The sequence below is a fragment of the Balearica regulorum genome, chromosome 18 (genome assembly GCF_011004875.1).
Source record: "Balearica regulorum gibbericeps isolate bBalReg1 chromosome 18, bBalReg1.pri, whole genome shotgun sequence".
Taxonomy (NCBI): domain Eukaryota; kingdom Metazoa; phylum Chordata; class Aves; order Gruiformes; family Gruidae; genus Balearica; species Balearica regulorum.
The window spans coordinates 6,998,181-7,019,004 of NC_046201.1; the positions used below are offsets into that span (position 1 = coordinate 6,998,181).

At 39.1% G+C, this 20,824-nt stretch overlaps 1 protein-coding gene across 5 annotated transcripts; it reads right to left on the reverse strand.

The window, feature by feature from the left end:
• Nucleotides 1-673: 673 nt before the first annotated feature.
• LUC7L3 (LUC7 like 3 pre-mRNA splicing factor) lies at nt 674-20,205 on the reverse strand. 5 transcript variants are annotated; one of them, XM_075770533.1, is made up of 13 exons: nt 19,991-20,205; nt 13,465-13,531; nt 12,418-12,457; nt 12,041-12,185; nt 10,661-10,735; nt 10,466-10,570; nt 9,200-9,361; nt 8,543-8,826; nt 7,845-8,005; nt 2,669-2,809; nt 2,458-2,563; nt 1,978-2,043; nt 674-1,121 (listed from the first exon to the last, which is right to left on the reverse strand). In XM_075770533.1, the coding sequence occupies exons 1-12, from the start codon at nt 20,087-20,089 to the stop codon at nt 2,019-2,021; spliced, it is 1,410 nt and encodes a 469-aa protein (XP_075626648.1). In that variant the 5' UTR covers nt 20,090-20,205; the 3' UTR covers nt 674-1,121; nt 1,978-2,018. The 5 variants fall into 5 exon arrangements, with proteins under 5 accessions (XP_075626648.1, XP_075626650.1, XP_075626649.1 ...); XM_075770534.1 differs by lacking the exon at nt 1,978-2,043 and having other exon boundaries at nt 852-1,121; XM_075770535.1 differs by lacking the exons at nt 1,978-2,043; nt 2,458-2,563 and having other exon boundaries at nt 2,616-2,809.
• Between the last annotated feature and the right edge of the window lie 619 nt (nt 20,206-20,824).

Consider the following 20,824-nt stretch of genomic DNA (forward strand, 5'->3'; position numbering starts at 1 on the left):
CCAAAATTAGAACAAGCAAGTTAGAATGGCACTTTGTCCATGTATGACTTCAGTTACATGTATAGCCAAGTCCTTAAACACTAGTATGAAGGATAATGTTCTTTTAAAAATAAGTCAGTGCCTTACAGACACCAAAGTACGCTCTTCTATCTCTACTGCTGACTAGTGCACATTGCAGTCCTTTTCCAACAAGAACTCCGCTTGCTTACACTATAGCTTCACAAGCTCTTTTCCCTTGTATCTCTTGGAACATGCAGACGGTGCATGCTTAGCGGCTGCACACAGTTGTTCATTAATATTACAAACTGATACCACAATGCAAACACAAAGGCTGATGGCCAATCTCGGAAGCGGCATCTTTATGCTAACGCTGTAGAAGTCTAACTGCTTTATAAAGGTTTAAAGCTTACATTTTATTGCTAGTTTTCTATACTTTCTTAACCAACTGCAGCATAAGTGACGCTTTTTAGGGGACACAGAATCCAACAGCTGCCTAACTGCTGAAAAATCCAGCTTGAAATGCAATACTGATGGCACCAAAAAAACCCCAAACCCACAAACACCACAGAATAACTAAGCATCCAAATTAATGGACTAAGCTTGAAGACATGAGCAGATTTATTAGGAAAGAAACTTATTTAATATTAAACGTTCAAAGACAGAGACAATCAAGTTTGTAACAGAAATTCAAAGATACTTTATTTCCATTTCTTGTATATCAAGAAGCTAGGAATAGCTTAGTTGTAAAAATGGGATTCATTTTAGTTCGATTCACACAAATACTAAACATTTATTCTTGTGTTTTAAAGTCCAAGAATGAAAACTTGCAATTAAACACTGAGCAAGCCATGTGTTCAGGTTATGTTGCTTTCTTATCTTAAAAAGTCTTAAAGAAAAAAAGGATACAGGACTTATATTCTCAGTAGCATATGTGCTATTATCAACACATCTTTCTGAACTCTGGGAGGAAACACCAGTCCTGAATTAAATTTTATAAAAAAAATTTCTAACTCAACTTTATATTTTTCTACGCCACTACAGCTTTCTTTCACCTCATTTTAAAGCAGATCTTCAGTTTAAGCTGTCTTCCGCTGTCTTCGCAGACTCTTCATGTAGTAGTCCTATAATGCAAAATTTTGGGAAAACAGACAATTAGACAGCATTAAGAGTATTTAGTTTACCATTTCTATATATTGGCCCAGTTGTTAGCTGTCATCTTAACTCTACAAAAATGTCAACATTGAACATAACTGGCTTTAGAAGCAATAATGTAGCATTAATGGTTTAATAATCAACATTAAGTGTTGAAGAGTTTCTAGCATAAATAATGAAACTACAGTAACAATTTATGCTGCAAGAAGCTCATTATCAGCTGTACTCTCCATTGTTAGTTCCTATTTCAGGTATACAACTAAAGACCTTCTGTAAGAGTAAGAAAGCTATGTCAAGCGTGGGGGAAAAAACTTCAAGTTTTCCTTTTAACACAGTATTTGTATTTCCTATTGTTTAGCTCTTTCATTTCCAACAAACAGTTTTTCAGCATACATTCTTGCCATGAACACTGTAATAATTCGGTGGCATCTGTCTTTGCATCTACATTTGCCTTAGAAGTCTGTTATCAGCCACTCCACTTCTCTGTACTATGGCTGACTGCAAATTCTCCTACACAGTAGGAAATATTAAACACATACCTCTTAAAGACTTGAATTGCATTGAAAGTAACAAGGCGATTATTATGTAGTGTTTATTGCATTTTAAACTCTTTAAAGATATCTAATTCTGGGCAGCACTGCATCCCTACATACAGTTGAAAGAAAATTCCATTCTGTTAACATCAGATTAACAGTATTCACACAATACACAAAAAGTCCTTTTCACTATCTTGAAAATCAAAAACACAACAGTAAGCTTAAAGATTACAGGCAACAGCATTCAAACATGGATGTGGGTAGAGAAAGGAGTACCTGGCATGAGTACCTGCTTAGTTTGACTGAATCCTTGATTTTTAATTTGGCTTTTCATGGGCCGCTCACAACACCAACGCTGTGTGAGGTATGGTAGTCAGCTGCAATAATTCATAAACCCTACACTTCCATCAATCCAATGCTACTGGCTCTCGAGTTACAGAACAAACTGCATTAGAATGCAAGGCAATAAAGCAAAAAAACTAGAAACATCCTTGACAAAGAAATACTAGCAGTTTATATGAAAACAAAGTAGTCCAACATGTGCCTCAAATATTAAGTATTAAAGCAAAAGTTTCTGCTGATGTACCAACACAATATGGACTTAAATACAAAAACAGTTCAACTTTTTAAAAAAACGATAACAAAATCCCTAAAAATAAAAAAAGGATAATTAATTTTTCTATGGTGACTATATTACAAATATGTCCCAAAGAGGCACACTAATGGGGGCACGAGTCTGCTACAAAATAGCTGAGACAAAACAATGTACCTCAAAATGTTTTGCAGGACTACACTGTCTTTTCCTTCAGAAGGTGCTCTAGTATGTCTTCTTACTTGGCTTAGTTCCATCTTCATCTGTGCATACTTACGCTGCACTGTTAAACAGTAACAAAAAGCCCTAATCAAAGTTTGAAATAATGCACTTACCTCTGTCTGATCTGAGGTCATATCAGATCAGTTTTAATTGGACTGAGTGTCACCTTCAGATTTAATGTCTTCACTGGTCCCATTGACCTCATTCTTAGTATCACTCTCCTTCGAGTCTGTATTTGTGTCTTCACTCTGTTTTTCTCGACTACTGGACTTCATACTACTTTTTTTATCATCAGATCCCCTCTTTTCTGCCATGAAAGAAGACATTGACCATGGATTTCAAAGTAAAAACAAACATTGCACATGTGAGATAGATATATTGCATACAAAATGGGACAATTACTTTCTATAGTAATAGCAGTAATACTCAAAAAGTTACAGAATTAGGCTTCAGGCTACCATGCTGGAATGGAGAGGGTACAAAAAATGATCAGAGGGGACAGTACAGGGTGGGGAAAAGAAGAGAAAGGACAGATCTCCTAACAGAGGCAGCTACTCAGCTGTCTGTCGAAATACATAAATGGGGGGAAAAAGGCAGTCAAGTTAGGCAAATGTGTAATTATGATGCATGGCTTCCTTACTTATCATGGGACTCTTTTTTTTGTCCCCAAGTTTTAGTATGTGTATGGCCTTCTTTGGTTTACAACTCTCAGTTCTTGAAAAAAGAATCAGAAAAGAGTGATGGGACAGTGAGTGCATCAGTGCGTTATCAAATAAATCAATACTTGCCAATTTGAAAAACCAGCAGCCCCAAGCAATGAAATACTCGGGGAAACAAACGATATTAAGCACTGCTAGCTTTGAAGGTAGGGATCACAGTGACAATCAAAATTAACTTTACAGTATGTCACAGAAGCTGCACGCTTGTCAGTGTTATTAATTCTCAATTTTATAAAAACAGCAGTCATTTATAATCCACTCATTAAAAAGGCTTGGGGAGACAGTTGGGAAGATATATAAAATGCACTATTTTTCAAAGGCAAAGAACAGCAAGATGGGAAGGACCCCACAATTCCATCACAAACTGGAAAGCTGACTGAAGAGTCTGCTACACTGCTGAAAAACTCATCTTTTCCTTAATAATCTTCAAAGAAGGAAGGAAGCCAGAAATAAAAATATTTCCATGGGAAGAAAAACATTCAGTATTAGAGCTGCGTGCCTCATCTGTAAATTCAGTGTTTACAAATTTAATAAAAATATCAATTCTTTCTGTATTATTTCACACCATAATATTCAACCCTTGATCAGTAAAGACACTTTGGAGAGAAAAAAAAAATCCAAAAAACCAACCTCTCGGATGTCATCATACAGAACAACATTCATGCTCTTTTTTCTGATTATTCCCTGCTCTCCAGCCAATTAAAATAAATAAAAATATATATACACATCCCCAACACAGGAGCACACAGATCGAACGCTCTGAAAAAGCTATTTTAAATAATGTTATCACCTAGACTGGCATAACACACTTTTATGTTCCAGAAGATAAAGTAGAAATTAAGCTTTAAAAGAGAAGCAACATCCCAACTTCTTTGTTTTAAAACAGATCACCAAAGGGAGGGGTAAAGCCCCCACACAGAAATGAGGGCACTGCCTAATGAACACCACTACTGAGGTTTCATCTGAAGCAGCACATCCAGTGCAGGGTGCTTGGAGAAAGCACGCAGCGATGTCAACAAGCTAACTGAAGAACTAATAATTTTGTATCTGTCTGCCCTCGGTTTTGCAACTCCGCAGGTAGATTGCACTCTAACTAACCTTGTTAAAAAGTCTTCTTTTTGTGTCTTATAGGTATCTCCGATGCACACGTAGATCCACTGAGGAATAGTAGTCTTGTTTCCCCGCAGAGGACTAGTAGTCAGTCCAATAATCTTATCTTCTGTCCTATGTAGATATGGTAGATCTTAATAGCCCTATGGATGTGCAGTGTGCAGGGTTTTGTTCTGTCTTGTTTGTTTCTTGAATTTTGTCAGGAAGGATAATTTTGTTTAAGGTTAAAAAACTATTATTAAACTGTGGTATGAAAGATGAAACTCTTCTAAAAATTTTATTAATAAAATAGTTTTACCATAGCAAACCTCCAGTTTGCCAAGAAGAACTGAGAAAGTGTATTCAACAAATAGTCCAGTAACTGAACTTCTTTCAATTCCTGAAGTATCTGCAAGCAGTTAAATTCCTCCACTGTATTTTCAATCAGTAAGATTTCTTTCTTTAAAAGCACGTACAGTTACTTTGCTGTTGAAACTGTGTATATTATTTCAGCTGTGATCTATTAGGTATAATCACATAATATTGACTTTGCTTCCTGATTCAACACATGCACATTTTTCTGATTGAGTTCGTGTGGGCAACTGCGATACTTTATGAGAATTCTTACCAAGATAATGGGAATGGTTTTACTGTTCAGAGAATGCAAAAATCAGTCAAACACAATATCCAGTATTACTGAGGGTTTGGGTGTTCTGGCAATATTTGCTGAGGTTTAATCACTGACACAAAAACACAATCACAAATACAATTATTTTTATATAAGTATACGAATCCAAATTAAGGAAGGTAAAGAGCCAAGTTAAAGCGGTCTGGAGACATGTTCCAGTATTAAACCCTAATAAAATGAAGGTACTTGCAAAATAGATGTTTTCCTTTTCTCAAAAAAACCCTATTTATTCCACCTACTCTGAAGTTAGTTTATTTGAACAGTAGTTGCATTCTGCTGGTTTATATTAAGCTAATGCTCAGCCAGTGTTTATGACTGGCAGGCTCCCTCCTTTAGCAAATGTACCCCTGTTCCTGAAACGAGTCAGAAATTGAGCGTCTCCAGTTTTACATATACTTTTTTCTTACAATCTTAAAGATCGTTGTATTCCACAGTATTTTAGTGAGTAAGGAATCTCAAAAGTATGGTGCTAATTTAATGTGTAACAGTAGGCAAGTCTTAGGCAACTGTGCCTTGCTTTTTTTCGTGTTAAGATTCATATTTACAAAGCAGTTTGAGATTTCAAGATGAAAGGCACTACTACCATGAGCAGTTACAGCCAGGCCTTTGCTGCTCACTTTTATAATTGCAGATCAATGGCGGATATAAAGACAATTAGATTCTGAAGCCAATATTCCCAATGGAACAGTAAATGTAGTAAGTCTTAACTTCTACATCACTACTTTTGTGCAAACAGTAGAGCAAGTAGCCAGCCACGTGCTTCAGATATATGAACCTCTAAAGCTATCTACTTAACTACCTACATAGAATGCCACATTGAAAACATGAGGACGTAATGGTGTTTACAGCTTCATCACAGAAATTCAATCCCTGTGTGTTAAATACTATTGGTTTGGGGTTTTTTTTCCCCTTTCTCCCTCCTCCTGTTTTTTTTTTTAATTAAAAATTTTCCCAGCAAAGGGAAAAATCACAAACTTCTTCAGCATTACAGTCCTGATCTAAGGCCTATTTGTGTTTCTACAAATGTAGTGATTACATAGTCAAAAAAAGTAATTGATTTTCCTAGGTAGAATTTTCATCACAGCTCAGAGCATCACCTCACTGTTATCACTTCTGGAGGAAGAAAGTAGCAAGCAGCAAATAAAATGGCCAGCAGGGAAATCAGTCAAGTTAAAACTAAAAATATTGAGATGCTGAAGAAAGTTCACTAGCTCCTCTATTTATGGAAGGAATAAGGAAAGAACTGAAAAAGCCATTACGCTCAAAACCAGACCAAATTTGAATAAATAAGAACACAGTTATTTATATGCACAGATACACATAGAATACTGATAGGACATTCTTGACTAAGCACCAGAAATCTGTTCATAAAGTAGGCAAAAAAGGCACAATATCAGGTAGGAATAAAGTAACAAATGCACAGATATAGACTACAATACTGTATCTGATTTAAACACTACGCATCAGTTTCGCTGCCAATGAGCAAGCAGCTAAAACCCACTTGCTTATAGAAGGCAAAGCAAAAAAGAGTAGAATCAATACTAAAGATGCGCTGTAGTATAAACCAGAAAAATTAAAACAGTCCAAAGAAGTCAGGCAAGAAAAATACAAGCAGCATTACTAACATTTTTGGGAACTAATCTGCTGGATAAATATGGAAGAGGGTAGGGAAAACAGGCCTATGCAATCCAGAAACATGCACATAGCACCTTTCATTCCGGAGAACCTCCAAAGTACCTTAGAAACATAACAGAATTGCGTCATCCATTACTGATGGTCAGCTCTAATAATGAAGTGGGGTAGCTGTTTCAGACTGGACACTAGTCAGCACCCCAACAGAGCCAGTAGTTTAAGCCAGAAGTCAGTATTACACTCCTCCAGAAGTTTCAAAAGACAAAAGGGGGAAATTTAGCAATAACAGTGAATTAGTATCTTTTCACAGAATGTGAAAAATGTGATCTCTCTGTACCTCTTTTTAATCCTACTTAAAGGTAAAGCTTCTGAACACCACCAGCCTTTGATGAAGCAGTGAGTCACCATCAATGCTGTTGTGCATGGCATGTACTGCTATAAAAGCATTCCAAGGACTAATACAGCATTCCTTTGAGACTCACCTGACTACTCGCAAAGCAAATCTCACTTCATTTAAAAAAACCCAAAACAAACAAACAAACAAACAAACAAGAGGGAAGGGATGGAAGGATGAGGGGAAGAGCAGGAGACTGGGGAGAGGGGATGAAACTGTCGTTTAGAGCATTACAGAAATTCTGCAAGATTTATCTTGGACTGCATTCATAGATCAGGGAAAAAAACCAAAACAAACCCCAAAACTTAAAGGCACTGTTAAAGGAAAATAAAGGAAACGTGATAGTGCGGAGAAGTAATAGACGCTATGGGTGAAAAAACCAGCTACCAATCTCCCACAAAACACGTACCAGCAAAGGGTAATTACAGAAATATCTGCTAACAGTAAGAATAGAAGATATTCACTCTTACGGAAGTCTGATTACAGGCTTATGTTTTTCTAAAGGTAAACAGTAAACAGGTCTTAAAATACATCAAAATCCTCACACAATTTGCAGACAAAGTGGTAAGTTTTTTTAATAACTACTGTGACAGATAAGAGGTGGACACTGGGGTGTACGTATGCAGGCATGTGCATTAACAATAACTGGAATGAACAAAATGCTTCAAGTTGATTAACAGCAACATATACAGTTTATAAAACCAGATCTGATTTGATACTAAGAAGAACTTTCAGTCACTGAAAGACTAAGAGCTTTTGAGACTTTAGGGAAAGATTAGTTTCAGAACTTGATATGAACTCAGTCTTCACACAAACATACCTTTTTCTTTTGACTTCCTGTCTTGTTCTCTCTCTCTGCTTTTGCTTCTGTGCTTGTAGGATTTCCGATCCCGACTTTTTGATCGTCTCCTGTCCCTGCTGCGAGACCTATGTTTTCTTTCTGATCTATCATGACTTCTGCTTCTTCTTCGGTCACGACTCCTTAACATTCCGAGAAAATTTCAAAGATGTAAATGTCAGCTGGTATTTTCTAACTCAGAAGATAAAATAGTAACACAGAAGCACTTTCTGATACATTGATTATTTGCAGAAAACAAGTATTTAAAACAAGCCTTAGCACACTGTATATAAATATTTCTCAGTACATAAGACTTGACTTAGTATTGCCTTCTTCATTTAAACCAACATTCGACCACACTGCTTAAAAATATCCACTGCTATGAAGACCATCTTACGGAAAAAACAAGACACTGTTCTTTGGGAGCATTTGTATACTCAAAGCCTCCTCATAAGACCACTTCCACTACAATGGTGTCGTCCACTTTAAAAATGGAGAGAAGATAGTGAACATGCAGAAAAACTTGTTTATCCTTAGAACCAGTAAAGAATGTCTTCACTTAGAGATAACAACAGTGAAGCTAACAAATCAGTGATGTGACCCCGGCTGATAAATGATGTCCCTGCAAGATTTTTACATTTTGGAAAGTTACATGAAAATACTCTCTCACACACACGTACCTGCTACGCCTTCTTTCTCTGCTTCTTGATCTTTTGTGGTCTCGTGAACGGCTGCATCTTCTGTCAGATGTTCTGCTCGAATGTCTACTCCGTGAACGACTCCTTTTACGCCGCTCTCTGTCACGAGCCCTCTCTTTTTCCTTTTCTTCTTCTTCACGTCGTCTCTTCCTTTCCCGCTCTTCTCTTTCCCGTTCCCTCTCTTTCTCTCTCTCTTCTCGTTCTTGTTTCTCTTTTTTTAACCTGTCATCACGGTCAGGTTCTTCTGTTCTTTTTCGTAACTTTTCCTTTAAAAAAAACAAACCACAGAAAGAAATTAAGATTAATCAAGATAAATCATTCAATATAACTTAGTTTACACATTCTGAGGATGTAGAAGCTTAAGCTTTTAAAATATTTCAGGGTGGTGGTTTTTTTCTAAACAAATCACTACCTAAAATTCCTGAAGTGGAAATCCTTTGTCTTGCAGAACTTTTTTTGCTTGCCATTCTCACAAGAACAGAGGCCACGCTACAGTTCTTTACAAAGGCCACAAAAAATTCCCACCTTAATTTACGTCTCTGCTTACATCTAGTGTGAGAAAGTCCACTGGATAGTTGTTAGTTTATCATAGGAAGTGTCTAAACAATGTTTATGTTCAATAACTGACGAGATGCTTACTTTTAAATCTTCTACAGTAGCTTTTATTTTGGCATAACCCATGTGCTGCTTTCCCATCAAGTGGTCATCTACCCTGGACTGTGCATCTCCTACAATTAAAAAGGCTCCACAAACTTCACAAACTTCCATTTGCTTTTCTTGGGCTGCAAAGCTCTCGATTGTCTGCAAAAGAAAAATATTTGATAAAGAAAAAGAAAAGTTTTAGCCAGAAGCCAGTGAAGATGTTTAGAACTTTACTGTTACTGTTGTCAAATCCTAGGCAGTAGTAAAAGCTGAAAATCCTAACAGCATGCTTTGTCTTCAGAGCACTGAACCTACTAGGATGAACAGGGTAAAAATAGGCTACGTATGCCCATTTCACACAAGCCACAAGGAAACAGTCTATTAGAAAACACACAAATCAAACCTTATTCTTCACGCAAAGGATGAATAGTATATAGCCATATCTGCAGCATCCTTGCAATCTCAGGATTAAGGAAAATAAAAATCAGTTTTCTCTTACGATAATTTCTTTGGCATGAACTGAAATGTTTGGAGCTGCAGAATAACCACGGAATATGTCTCAAAGGATGACAAGGCTAGAATATCCCATGAAGAAATACAAAAAGGAATGCTGGGCTACTATTTAAAAGGATGGTGGTGAAATTAATTCACTGTTTCAACAGACCAGAAATACACTGGAATTTCAACATAAACCTAAGTGATTATAGCAGTGCAATGTTCATGAATCACATGGTATGGACACAAACATTATTGCCTGCAACACTTAAGAACTTTTAAAAAATAAATCAGGAATCACAATTTGAGCTTATTATTAAACACTGAAATATAATGCTTAAACATAAGCTCCTTTTTGATGACAGGAACTTGCTACTTAACACATTACCTTTGGCTCTTAAGAGTCAGACAGGTGCCTGTCCCTAGTCAGAGCCCTAACACAGGGGCTTTCTGTAACACAGATTGGTAATTCAGTGATACAATATTGCAGAAGCTACATGGTAAAGTTTAATTGCGACCTGACCTATAGTAAGATGCAAACCCACCTCCAAGACTGTCACGTGAATAATGTCGTAATTTGTGTGCCTGAAACCCATGCTCAAGGTAGCATGCTACATCAACACACTGGAATAACACATTTAAATGTCGTGTTTTGTCTAATTCTGCACAGAACTTGCATGCCTCCAGTGAAAGAACAAGGTGATTAAGAATGTATTGTTGCACCCAATTTTTAAGTAAGTCTGACAGAACTACAAACACATTACTTACTGAAGTTGTAGACCTCAGCAATTCTCTCTCTTCCTTTAACTGTTCAACTAGTTTCATCATTCCTTGTGCTTCTTCCACCTTCCCTTCTGAACCTAGTTCTTCAATCTAAAGGACAATAAAAAAAATTTCAACTGTAATTTTTAATCAAGTAACAAAAGCAGAAGCTTTCTCTTACAGGGGGTAAAAAAACCTCACCTGTTGTAGAAGTACATCAATTTTGTCAGTTAACACCTGAATCTTCTCTTCATTTTTACCAGTGGGTCCCGCTCCCTGCCAAAGAGTATAAGTGTTTTGGGTTTATTTTGGTTTTGTTTTAGGCAAAATAACTTTAAAAAACACAAATATGTGTCTTCTCATATTGCAGAAACACTTCAGGAATAACCTCCTCCTGCCTCTTCTCCCACGAAGACCTACTAATAATAGTCTAGTCTAACGTAACACACTCAACACAGCTTACTCCACTCTTGCCGAGCGAAGCAAGTTCTAGTCACACTAATTCCTCCTAAATCAACAAAAACATTCAAGTCCCTGGCCCATAAAAGGAAGACATCTGAATGCAAAGTCCTAAATTTAAACTCTGAAACTGCCACGCAGCTATTACATAGCTTTGCAGACACTCAAGTCTGACTTAGAATTTCCAGGGGCTCTGAAATTTAACTTCTGAGCATAAATGCAAAAAGAATCTCACTTCATCCAAAATGTACTCGTTAGCAAAGTCCTCTCTGTAAGCTGCCAGAATAGACTTACACCTGCTTCCCCCACAACCTTTGCTCTACTCCACAGCCAATAAGCTCTCCTGACTAAGGATACTGTCCACAGCTCCTTCTGAAGCAACTGGACTTCGCACAGAACAATTACCTGGGGCAGCAAAAAGGAGCAAGGCTACCCTAGCAGCCTGAAACTCTCAGAGCACAGGCCACAGTCACTGCTCCAAATCAATGAGAGGATAACAATAAAAAAACCCCAGAAAATGAGGTAAACATGTACAATTTTTCTCCCAGTCAGTTTAAGCTTTTCATTAACAGCTGTCTAGTATGCAGCTTGGAACTGAGAAAACTTGCACAGAAGTATTTCCTTCTCAAACTTCCGTGATTCCATCACTGCCTGCCAGTGGTGGTGCTGGAGCAGAAAAAGGCTACTGCTTCAGTGTGGCATGTGACACAGGGATTTAGCTCCATCAGCTGCTGAATGACCTATTACTTGCCCACTTCAGTAACATCACTGTGATATAGCTTTCCAGTGGAGGGAAGGAGGAAAATGCAACTAAGGGAAAGAAGGTAAACTGAAGTTAACAGGGTAGAGACAACACTTAACAGGATTAAAGTTCCTGGGCAGAGAACAGGTACTGATTCAGAAGAAACAGAGATGGGGAGAACAGAGAGGGACTCTTGCTAACTGTAGAGCCACTTGGCTTGTCCATTAGGGCTACATGCAATCTGCTGGCTAACAGATGAAGAGACTTATCTAATGGGAACCTTCTGGAAAACAATGTATTTTACCCAAAAAGACAAGGTAAAGAGAACATGAAGACACTATCTAGGGGAAAAATTGCCTCAATGACTCTTCCAGACTCACCCCAGAAGACTGTTGATTTTGTGACAGTGCCAAACGAGCATGGCCTCTTCGAATCCTGCGTTCTACCTCTGCAAGTAAGCTTTGTAAATAGCGCAAGAAGTCTCTTTCGTAGCCCACTTTCATAAAACGAGAGCTCTTCTCATACCTGGTAAAATATTTGAGAAATGAAAGCCTATGTCAGTCCATAATATATGAAAAATAAATAATAAAACCTGCAATATTATAAATTCTTGCCCAAGGTAAGAAAATATTACAGATTTAAATAAATGTTTACATAAATCAAAAAGCAATTAGTTTCTCATGGTTGGGTTGCTTTTAGGAAATTTCAAGCATACTAGAAACATGATTTGCATTAACACATCAACCAACATACTTACTGTTTACGGAGATTTTCATCATGAATTTTTTCACAAGGACCTAAAAAGATCACACAAAAATTTTAAGCTTGCATTCTTGAATGCTGTATTCACACTCCATCAGCATTTGATGTGTGCCATGATAGAACAGAGCTATAAACACTTCCCAGTGGCTTTTATGCCTGCCTTTCTGCTTCCCTTGCTTGGAGTTTGAAAGACACATTAAAGAAAAAGAATGCCAATATGGTTTAGTAATTCTAAAACCAAAGGAGATTCTAAATGACATATGAAGTCTTCATATAAAAGAGAATTTCTAGATCACGTTCTTCATCAGTAAAACTGCACAAACAACATAATACCTTAAACATCCGGGGCCTTAAAAAAAAACCGAACAAAAAACCCCCACATATGACAGGTAATTTAATCAAGCACTTTCTAAGCTCCAGACAGTGTTCTTTGTAATAAAGAAATGGCTACTTAAAATGTTGACCTTCAGTGTAAAATTACGAGGTATGTGGCCTGAGTTCATGATGATAGTCATGTTAAAATTCCCCACCTTCTCCAGCCTATCAAACTCCAATGGAGTTGGACATTAACACTAAGAAGCCTGTTTCCCCTCGTTACCATCTCCAAACTGCATTTGTCCACATACCATCTCTTGATAGCTCCTACTAATTTAAAGACGGCCTTCAGTAATAACTACTACAGTAAATGAGTTTCTAATGTAAAGAGGCTCAAAAATGTATACTCACACAAAAGTAAGTTAAAACCCTGCCCAGGTAGAATAAACCAAACTAGAAGCCAACACTTCGGGAGGAGAAAACCACCCCACACCCAATAATTTAGCTCACATTGTAAGAAAAAAAATATGTTTTTTTCACTTAGAGGAAGTAACAACTGGAATAAATATTGCTCTTAACATACTGTATCACTGGCAATCCTTTCAAAATAAAAAAGCCCATTTTCAAAGTGTTTTGACAGCATTAAAGAATAAAAACGTAGCTGCAAACAAAAGTTCAAATGTAATTACATGTAAGTGAATAAAAGTTACAAGACTTACAGACTTACCTAAATCAGAACGGGTATTTGTAAATAATTCAGCTGGGCAAAAGCCACAAAGGTAGTATTTACAAACCTGACAGAGGAGAAGAAAAAAAACAGGCATCGTTTTCTTCCTCATGAATTAGCAATTTTAGGTAATCACTTCTATCTTCTAAAATAGAGTGTAAAAATCAGCTTTGTACACTCCAAAATTTCTGAAAATTTTACACAGGTACACCCTCTATCTTTGTGTTACTTGGTAGCAGTAAGTGCATCTTAACGACAAAACACCAAAATTTTTACTTTCCATTGCAATAATGGTATTTCTTAATTATACTGCTAAATATTTAAGATTACAGAAACGCATCATATATTTGTAAAAAACAATATAGTGTTTGATATTTCCAGAGGAATTAAATTAGACTGCATTATTAATAAAGTTACTGTGAAATTCCTTAACTGTGAAAACCTATGAGGGGTGAGAATATCTGCGATGGAAGCATGAAAGCAAGTTCCTCTTAGCCTGTCTACAACAATTTTATGTTCAGCCTCTATTTCTTCAATGCTACTGGCTTGGAGATCAGAAGCCATCAGTGTTCAAATGTAAGGTACCACCTCAAGGATTCTGATGTCAATTAGAAGACTTAAGAACACAGAAGTTAGGAAAAAACCAACCTGGCAGCCTAGCCAGGAAATACTTAACATACGATGGGATAAAGCCAGCTTTTGTTAAAAAGATTATTCACCCTCACCCATTAGCACGGGCTTAGCTAGTCAAGTCGGTCAGTTCTTGAAGTTCATGCACAGAAATATCTCCTGTCAATCTGACAGAACAGCCAAAAAGATACAATCATCAATACTTTCACCCCTAACTTCATAAGCCATCTTAAGGAATTCTTCAGCAGACTCTTCCCCAGATGTGATTGCCATGAACTGTCAATCCAAAACTAGCCTGGGCATTCTTCTAATATCTCTTTTATGTTTCACCAGTTTCTGATATTTGGCAAATCTAATAATTGCTACTGCATATTACAACCTAGTTCTAATACTCTCACATATACTGTGGATGAAGATTTGCAACAGTATTTCATAAGATACATTTTGAAGTATTTTAACAAATGGGGGGAGGAGAGACACCCAAAACCTACCCCACACCGACACCTCACTGAAATGCCTGTGACACCAGTTGATCAAATTAGATCACTCTGATTTATTTTTCTATGCTGTCAGATTGCAAATCAGACTACAGAATTTAAAACTGGACTGACTGCTTTACAGAGTACACAGAAAAACAATCAAGCTTTCTACTAACAAGCCATGGATACAAAAAAATAATCAAAATAATATCTTTTATTATGTAATTTGAATACTTTTCCCATAATCCATGTTATGACACTGTGACACCTATCTGAAGCAATTTATCAGGAATAGTCAAGAAAGCGCCACACAAAATCACTTTTTTTTTTCTTCTCAGGAAGTAAGGAGACAGTTATTGGACAGGCTCTGGTTTCAGAATCTGCTCTCTCCTCTGAAAGCTGCAACATCCCTTCTTTTAATACCAAGTTATTTCAAGGGAGTAGTTTCTCGGATGAACTCCTGTACTAGTCAATAGAAATATAATTGCTCTCTACCTTCTCTTTCTCCTCCATTTTCTCATCCTCACATACGAGTATTAGAGTGAGTGAAAAGGCAGTTCCCCCCCAAAAATTCTGAGGATGGATTAGACAATTTCCTAAGACATAGAGAGCTCAATAATAACGGTCTGACCGTCTTGTGCTGTAAAAAGAGTTACAGAACATGTTCTGTCAAAAATTATGCAAACCGGCCTGTAACAGTTATGAAACAAGTAGCAAAGGAAAGTTATTACAGGCAGAAGTATGCAAAGGAAAAAAAAAACCCAAACCCAAAACACCACCAGAAATCATCCTAGCACTGCTAGGAAAAGCCTCCTCTTATGAGCTGATTGTTACAGCCAAAACCTGTAGTGACTAATACTAAAAAATGCAGCTTAAAGATGTGCTGCATATTGTATTAATTATTTTTATATATTAAAAAAACCCAACCAACCCAAACAAAAACAACAAAGCAAGAACAAAACCCACATGCACTAAAAGTTGCAGTAATTTTCTCCTAACTAGCTCTGGATGCCATGGTACCTAGTGAATTCCTTGACATGTTTTCCTAAGAGGCAGCCTGCAGAGAAATACTTATGTTAAAGTGGTTCAGACTAGCGTGTCTGCAGCAATTTTCTCCCTCTCTCACACCTATTTCATTATGCTCTTCAACTGCTTTTGCTTCAACAGAAAAACATTACTTGAGAGAATCTTGCAGCTATCTTAAAAGGTATCATTCTGGCTTAGCTTCACAGTGTGGTACATCTGCCTTGACAGGCTGTAGATGCCAGTCAGCTGCACTTACAGTCGGCCTTAAGTAATCAATGATGAGTAAGAATAGAAAGGGCCAAGAAATGGCTGAAGCATCACAGAGCCATTAAAGGACTGAAACAGAGGTGATATGCTTCAAATGGCATTACTCATCTGTGGCTTATCAGACTGCTGCACTTCGCAGAAGTCAGAAGAAATATGGAAATACATTCCATATTTGCAGAAACAGAGCAACAGGCAATTTAGTACGGCTATTTACCTATGCAGGTAACAAGCACTTATTCCTTTTTGCCAAATTATTCTGACGACTCCGCTACCAAGAAGGTGGAATAGAGTGGAACGTTACTGCCAAACTATTGCAGCAGGATAAGCCATAGCTTGTGTCTCAAAGCCATTAAGGTCCTGCATTTTGATAAGACACTAGAACAAATATGCATAGGCACTTGGAACTTTCCACTTCATCTCAAATTCACTAATCCTTGAAATCTCTTGGAGGTGGGAAAGTAGTATCCTTCACCTCAAAGCTGACTAAGCTGACAAGAATAATGGCTATCTCTTCCAGAGGTTGTGAACCAATTCAAAGCTTTCCCATATAAAGAAACTACTGACAGCTCTATACCGTTAATACATCCACATTAACATGTTCCTCTTCTGCAAGAAATTATTTACTGATGGAGAAGTATCAGAATAACTGTAATGACCAATTACATAAGCGAAGTCCTTCAGGCAGACAATTCCTAGTAAAAAGGCTGAGAATAAACCAGCAGGTCATGGCTTACACACAACAAAATAGAAAACTCCTTCACATAGATGAGTTCTTTGAAACCATTAAAGTTCATATGCAATCAGATGTTTCATGAGCAATGCCCACTCACCCAAAAGCAAACAAATATAAGCCCTTCTCCCAAACCCCACTCTTAGAGATAACCTTCCATTACTAATATTCTTCCAAAACAAGTAACACTTAAGTCGTCATCCCTCCCTTGTCACCTCCTGGAGGATTAAGTTTTGAGATTCTATCTAGGTGCAAACTAATTTAGGTCTTTGGCATGAAAAAAAAAAAGTGTAACACATCATAAATAGCTAATACCATCAAATCATAAACACAGAACCTACATTTTGAGAAACTGCATTCCTATCAGAGATAACCGCTCACCGTCATTTTTCCATAACAGCTCTCTAGCCCTCCCCACTTCCTGAAAGTGCTGCATTTACCTTGAAAGAACCATCACAGTCTCCAAGCCTTATACGAAGCATGGGTTGCCAATGCTGGGCTTTCTCCTGCTACAGAACAGCCTCAGAACTCTTATGCAATCACTGTTTTCACATTAACTTGATTTTGTATAGGTGGCATATTAAAGCAAGAATGCGTGAATCAATGAAGTTACTGTTCCAGAAATGTACTTTGTCTACGGCTATGACAGTAAGCAGAAAGACTAAAATATATGATACTAATATTTTTCTCCAGCATACAAACAGAAAAAGCCTTTATGCCAAAACTAGAATTGATCATCCAAGGACATGCTGCAATACTGAAATATACAGCAACTGGGATTTCAATTTTTCAAGATTAAAGGCTTTAATCATGCTGAAGTTTTAAAGTAAGAACATAAGCTCTACAAAAGGCTTTATAATATATGATCAACCTGTTTCAACAAATGCTCAGTTATTGCACACTTCACTTCCACACCTTCAAAACAACCTACTCCTATCTTGTATTTCCTTGCATCTTCCATGTATTTTTTTGATATCTACCTAGGTGCAACTTACAAATTATAAAGAAAATAGATATGAGCTTGTTTTGATAACCTTGCACATCTAGAACTGATGAAATGCGACACAAAATCCTAAACTTTGGTATGAGTACAATACGCTTACATTGGAAGGGCTACATGTTGATATAGGTCTAATTTTACAAAAGATGACATTAGCATATGCATTTCATCTGAAAAGCAAAACAGCAGTCAAGCAAATTAATTAACGTTACTATTTGAACCTTATCTGCATTTCCTGTCTTAAAACATGTCAGCATTGGAAATTTAATCTTTAGGTGATGCAGGAAGTCAAACTGAAACATATCTTTATGTTTAAACAGCGACAAATTTTTTTACTGAACTCATCAGTTGACTATAAGAATCTATGAAAACATTCCTTTCAGGGAGACGGCATTTAATTATGATCCTATAAACTTCATAAATAAAAGCAGAAACAGAGCAAACAGCAGCAGCTCCTGCAAGACTGAAGGCTCAACCTTAAGCCCATAAATTTCCCACTGGCCCCAGACACAGGACAGCTCTCCACTTTCTAAATTGTCAAAGGAGGACTGGGAAGAAGAGACAAGGCCCTGTTTCTGAAACAACAAAACTGAACAACAGCTTCAAGACAGATTCCTATGGTTACAGACAATCTCTTCAGCCTAAATTGAAAAATTTATTCATTTGAAGATGAAGAAAGTAATCTGAACTTGATTAAAGAGAATGAGGCAACTCCACCACACCCCCCAATCTTTGTCACCTTAAGAAATAAACCTAAACAATCCCCTTATCTATTCTACCCGGACCAACATAGTTCAAGCCATTTACTCCATACTTCCAAAGATGAACAACTCCTTATTTTGCATTCAGAATCAAAAGAAAATATGTAACTGAACACCTAACTGAACAATGATATTTAGTTAATAAGAGAAGTCTAGAAAGACATTAAGGTCATGAAAACTTCCTGAACTCACAATTTCCTCCTGACTTACAGAGCTTACCTATATAGCAGTATGGGGGGGGGGGGGGGGAAGTTCCTTGCACTTGTGGAGTCAAGGCAAGACAGGTATTTGTCCTTATCTCTTGCATTCAAAGGCAAATTAAAACATGCATTAGCCATCTTTAAATGACAAACTCTCATTTGAAAACATGAAATTCTCACTTCTGTGATTCAGATGCAATGTAGAACAGCATTTCTCCCTCCTCACAATTCAACATCCCAAGAAATGCTAACAGGGGGAGGAGCTAAATGCTTTTTTGCAGCTTAAACCACAGAAATTCCTATCACACAGGTAATAAATAAACTATTGTAACTGTGAGACTTTCTTTTAACGTATACTGTAACACAAAAATATATCATGAACAAGGAAAAAAAAAAGTATTTCAGGATTGTTTATCTCTCCCAAAGAACTTTGCAACTACCATTGTTTTTTTGTGAAATGATTCACAATATGACGATGGATGTCACTAGAAGTCATCATTCATTAAAACCCCACTCCAAAATAACACTAGTAGCAATAATAATACTATAAAAAGTCTTGTTAGAACTATTTATTGCAGAAAACTAACAAACCACCTCATTAACAAAAAATATATAAGTACTACTAAACAATAGTGCTGTTTAGGTTAGCCGGCCCCTAGGAGCTGTGGAACTTTCTTTGACTGAGAAAGTACGGCAGGAATCAAGCTTTTCTTAGCAAAATCCTCAGTTTCGGAAGTCTTATGGTTCTTCCTTGCACTTCACCCTGCAGACAGTTAAGTCGGTATGTCTGTACCCTTCCGTTTCCTTCCCAATACCACACTCAGGAAGAGATCCAGAGACACTTGTCTTCCAAACTACTAACATCTGCCTCATCTCCCTTCCTGCAAGCCAACAGGCTTCTGCTCAGAAGAGCAGAATTCCACAATCCCCGCCCCCCCCCCCCCCCCGCACGTGATTTTTCTTTCGACACTCCGTGGAGAACACGCCACGGCGAACACCACCTCTCCCCCTTGCGCCCAAACCCAAACACAAGGCCTCTCTCCTCCCACCAGCCCAAACAACAGCGCAAGCCCTCACACAGCCTTGCCATGGCGGGATCCTCCTCCCTCCTGGCCACTCAGTTCCTCCTCCTCATCTTAAGGCTCAGCGAGGTTCCCGCGCAAGTGCCCAGGCCTAGCCCGCCCCGCGGCCGCCATGCAGGAGCCCCGCCGCCTCGGGCTCCGCACGAAGGGCCCGACCCGCACCCCCCAAAGCCCGGGGAACCCCCATACCCCCGCGGCCGGGGCCTCATCCCTTCCCCCCGCCCCTGTTGCAGTCCCCGGGCCGGGAGAAGCTGTAGGCCTGCACCCGCGGTCCGCGCCACTACGACAAAACCCCAGCCCTGCGCGGGGGATGGGAAGGAGGGAGGGGAGAGGCGGCTCCGCTTCACTCACGCTCTCATGGTCCCACCGCACGTTGCTGCGCTTCTCATCCGGGGCCAGGTTTCTGTCCCGGCCCATAAGCTCATCTAGGAGCTGGGCGGCCGATATCATCGTGTCCTCCTGGCCGAATCCCCCCTCGCCAAACACCGGCTCTGCCGCCGCCTCTCCTCCCCGACCGACCGCGCCGCCGCTGAGACTGACAGAGACAAAATGGCGGCGCGGCTCCTCACCCTGCCCACAATGCACCGCGCGCTCCTAACCGCCTGTGGGGCCTGGCGGAGCGCGGGCCGGGCGGCCTGGCGTGAGGGGCGGCTGCCGCGCTCCTCACCCACCCGGGGCCTGCCGCAGCTGCGTCCCTGCGGAGGCCGGCCCGGCTCCTAGTTCGAGATAGCGGCGAGATAAAAAACAGGGACGGAACTGCCGATCCCCTTCCTGCGGCCCGGCCTGGGGTGTCGTCGTGTGCGGTGGTTGTGAGGGGCGCCAGGTGCCGCGCAGGCCTGTGTCCTGCCCGTGGGGTGTCACGGCGCTGGGACGCGGCCCAGGCGCACGGTGCTGTGGCAGGAGCCTTTGCGGTGCTGCTCAGGGCTGGATGCAGAGGACGCGGGGCTGGGCGGCAGCTCAAGGGTCCCCTCTGCTCCCGGGCAGGGCCAAGGCAGCGAGCCCACCCACCTGATGGTCACCCACCTCCTGAGAGCCTCCAGCAGTCGGCATTCCCTTAATAAGTCTCCCTGTATGTTGGGGGGAAAAAAGCCCCTCAGATCTAACCTAAATCTGTTTGATCATGGAATCAGTTTCTGCTCATTTTGTTGGGTGTTTTTCCCTTCCTAGATGTAACTTTGCCCTTCA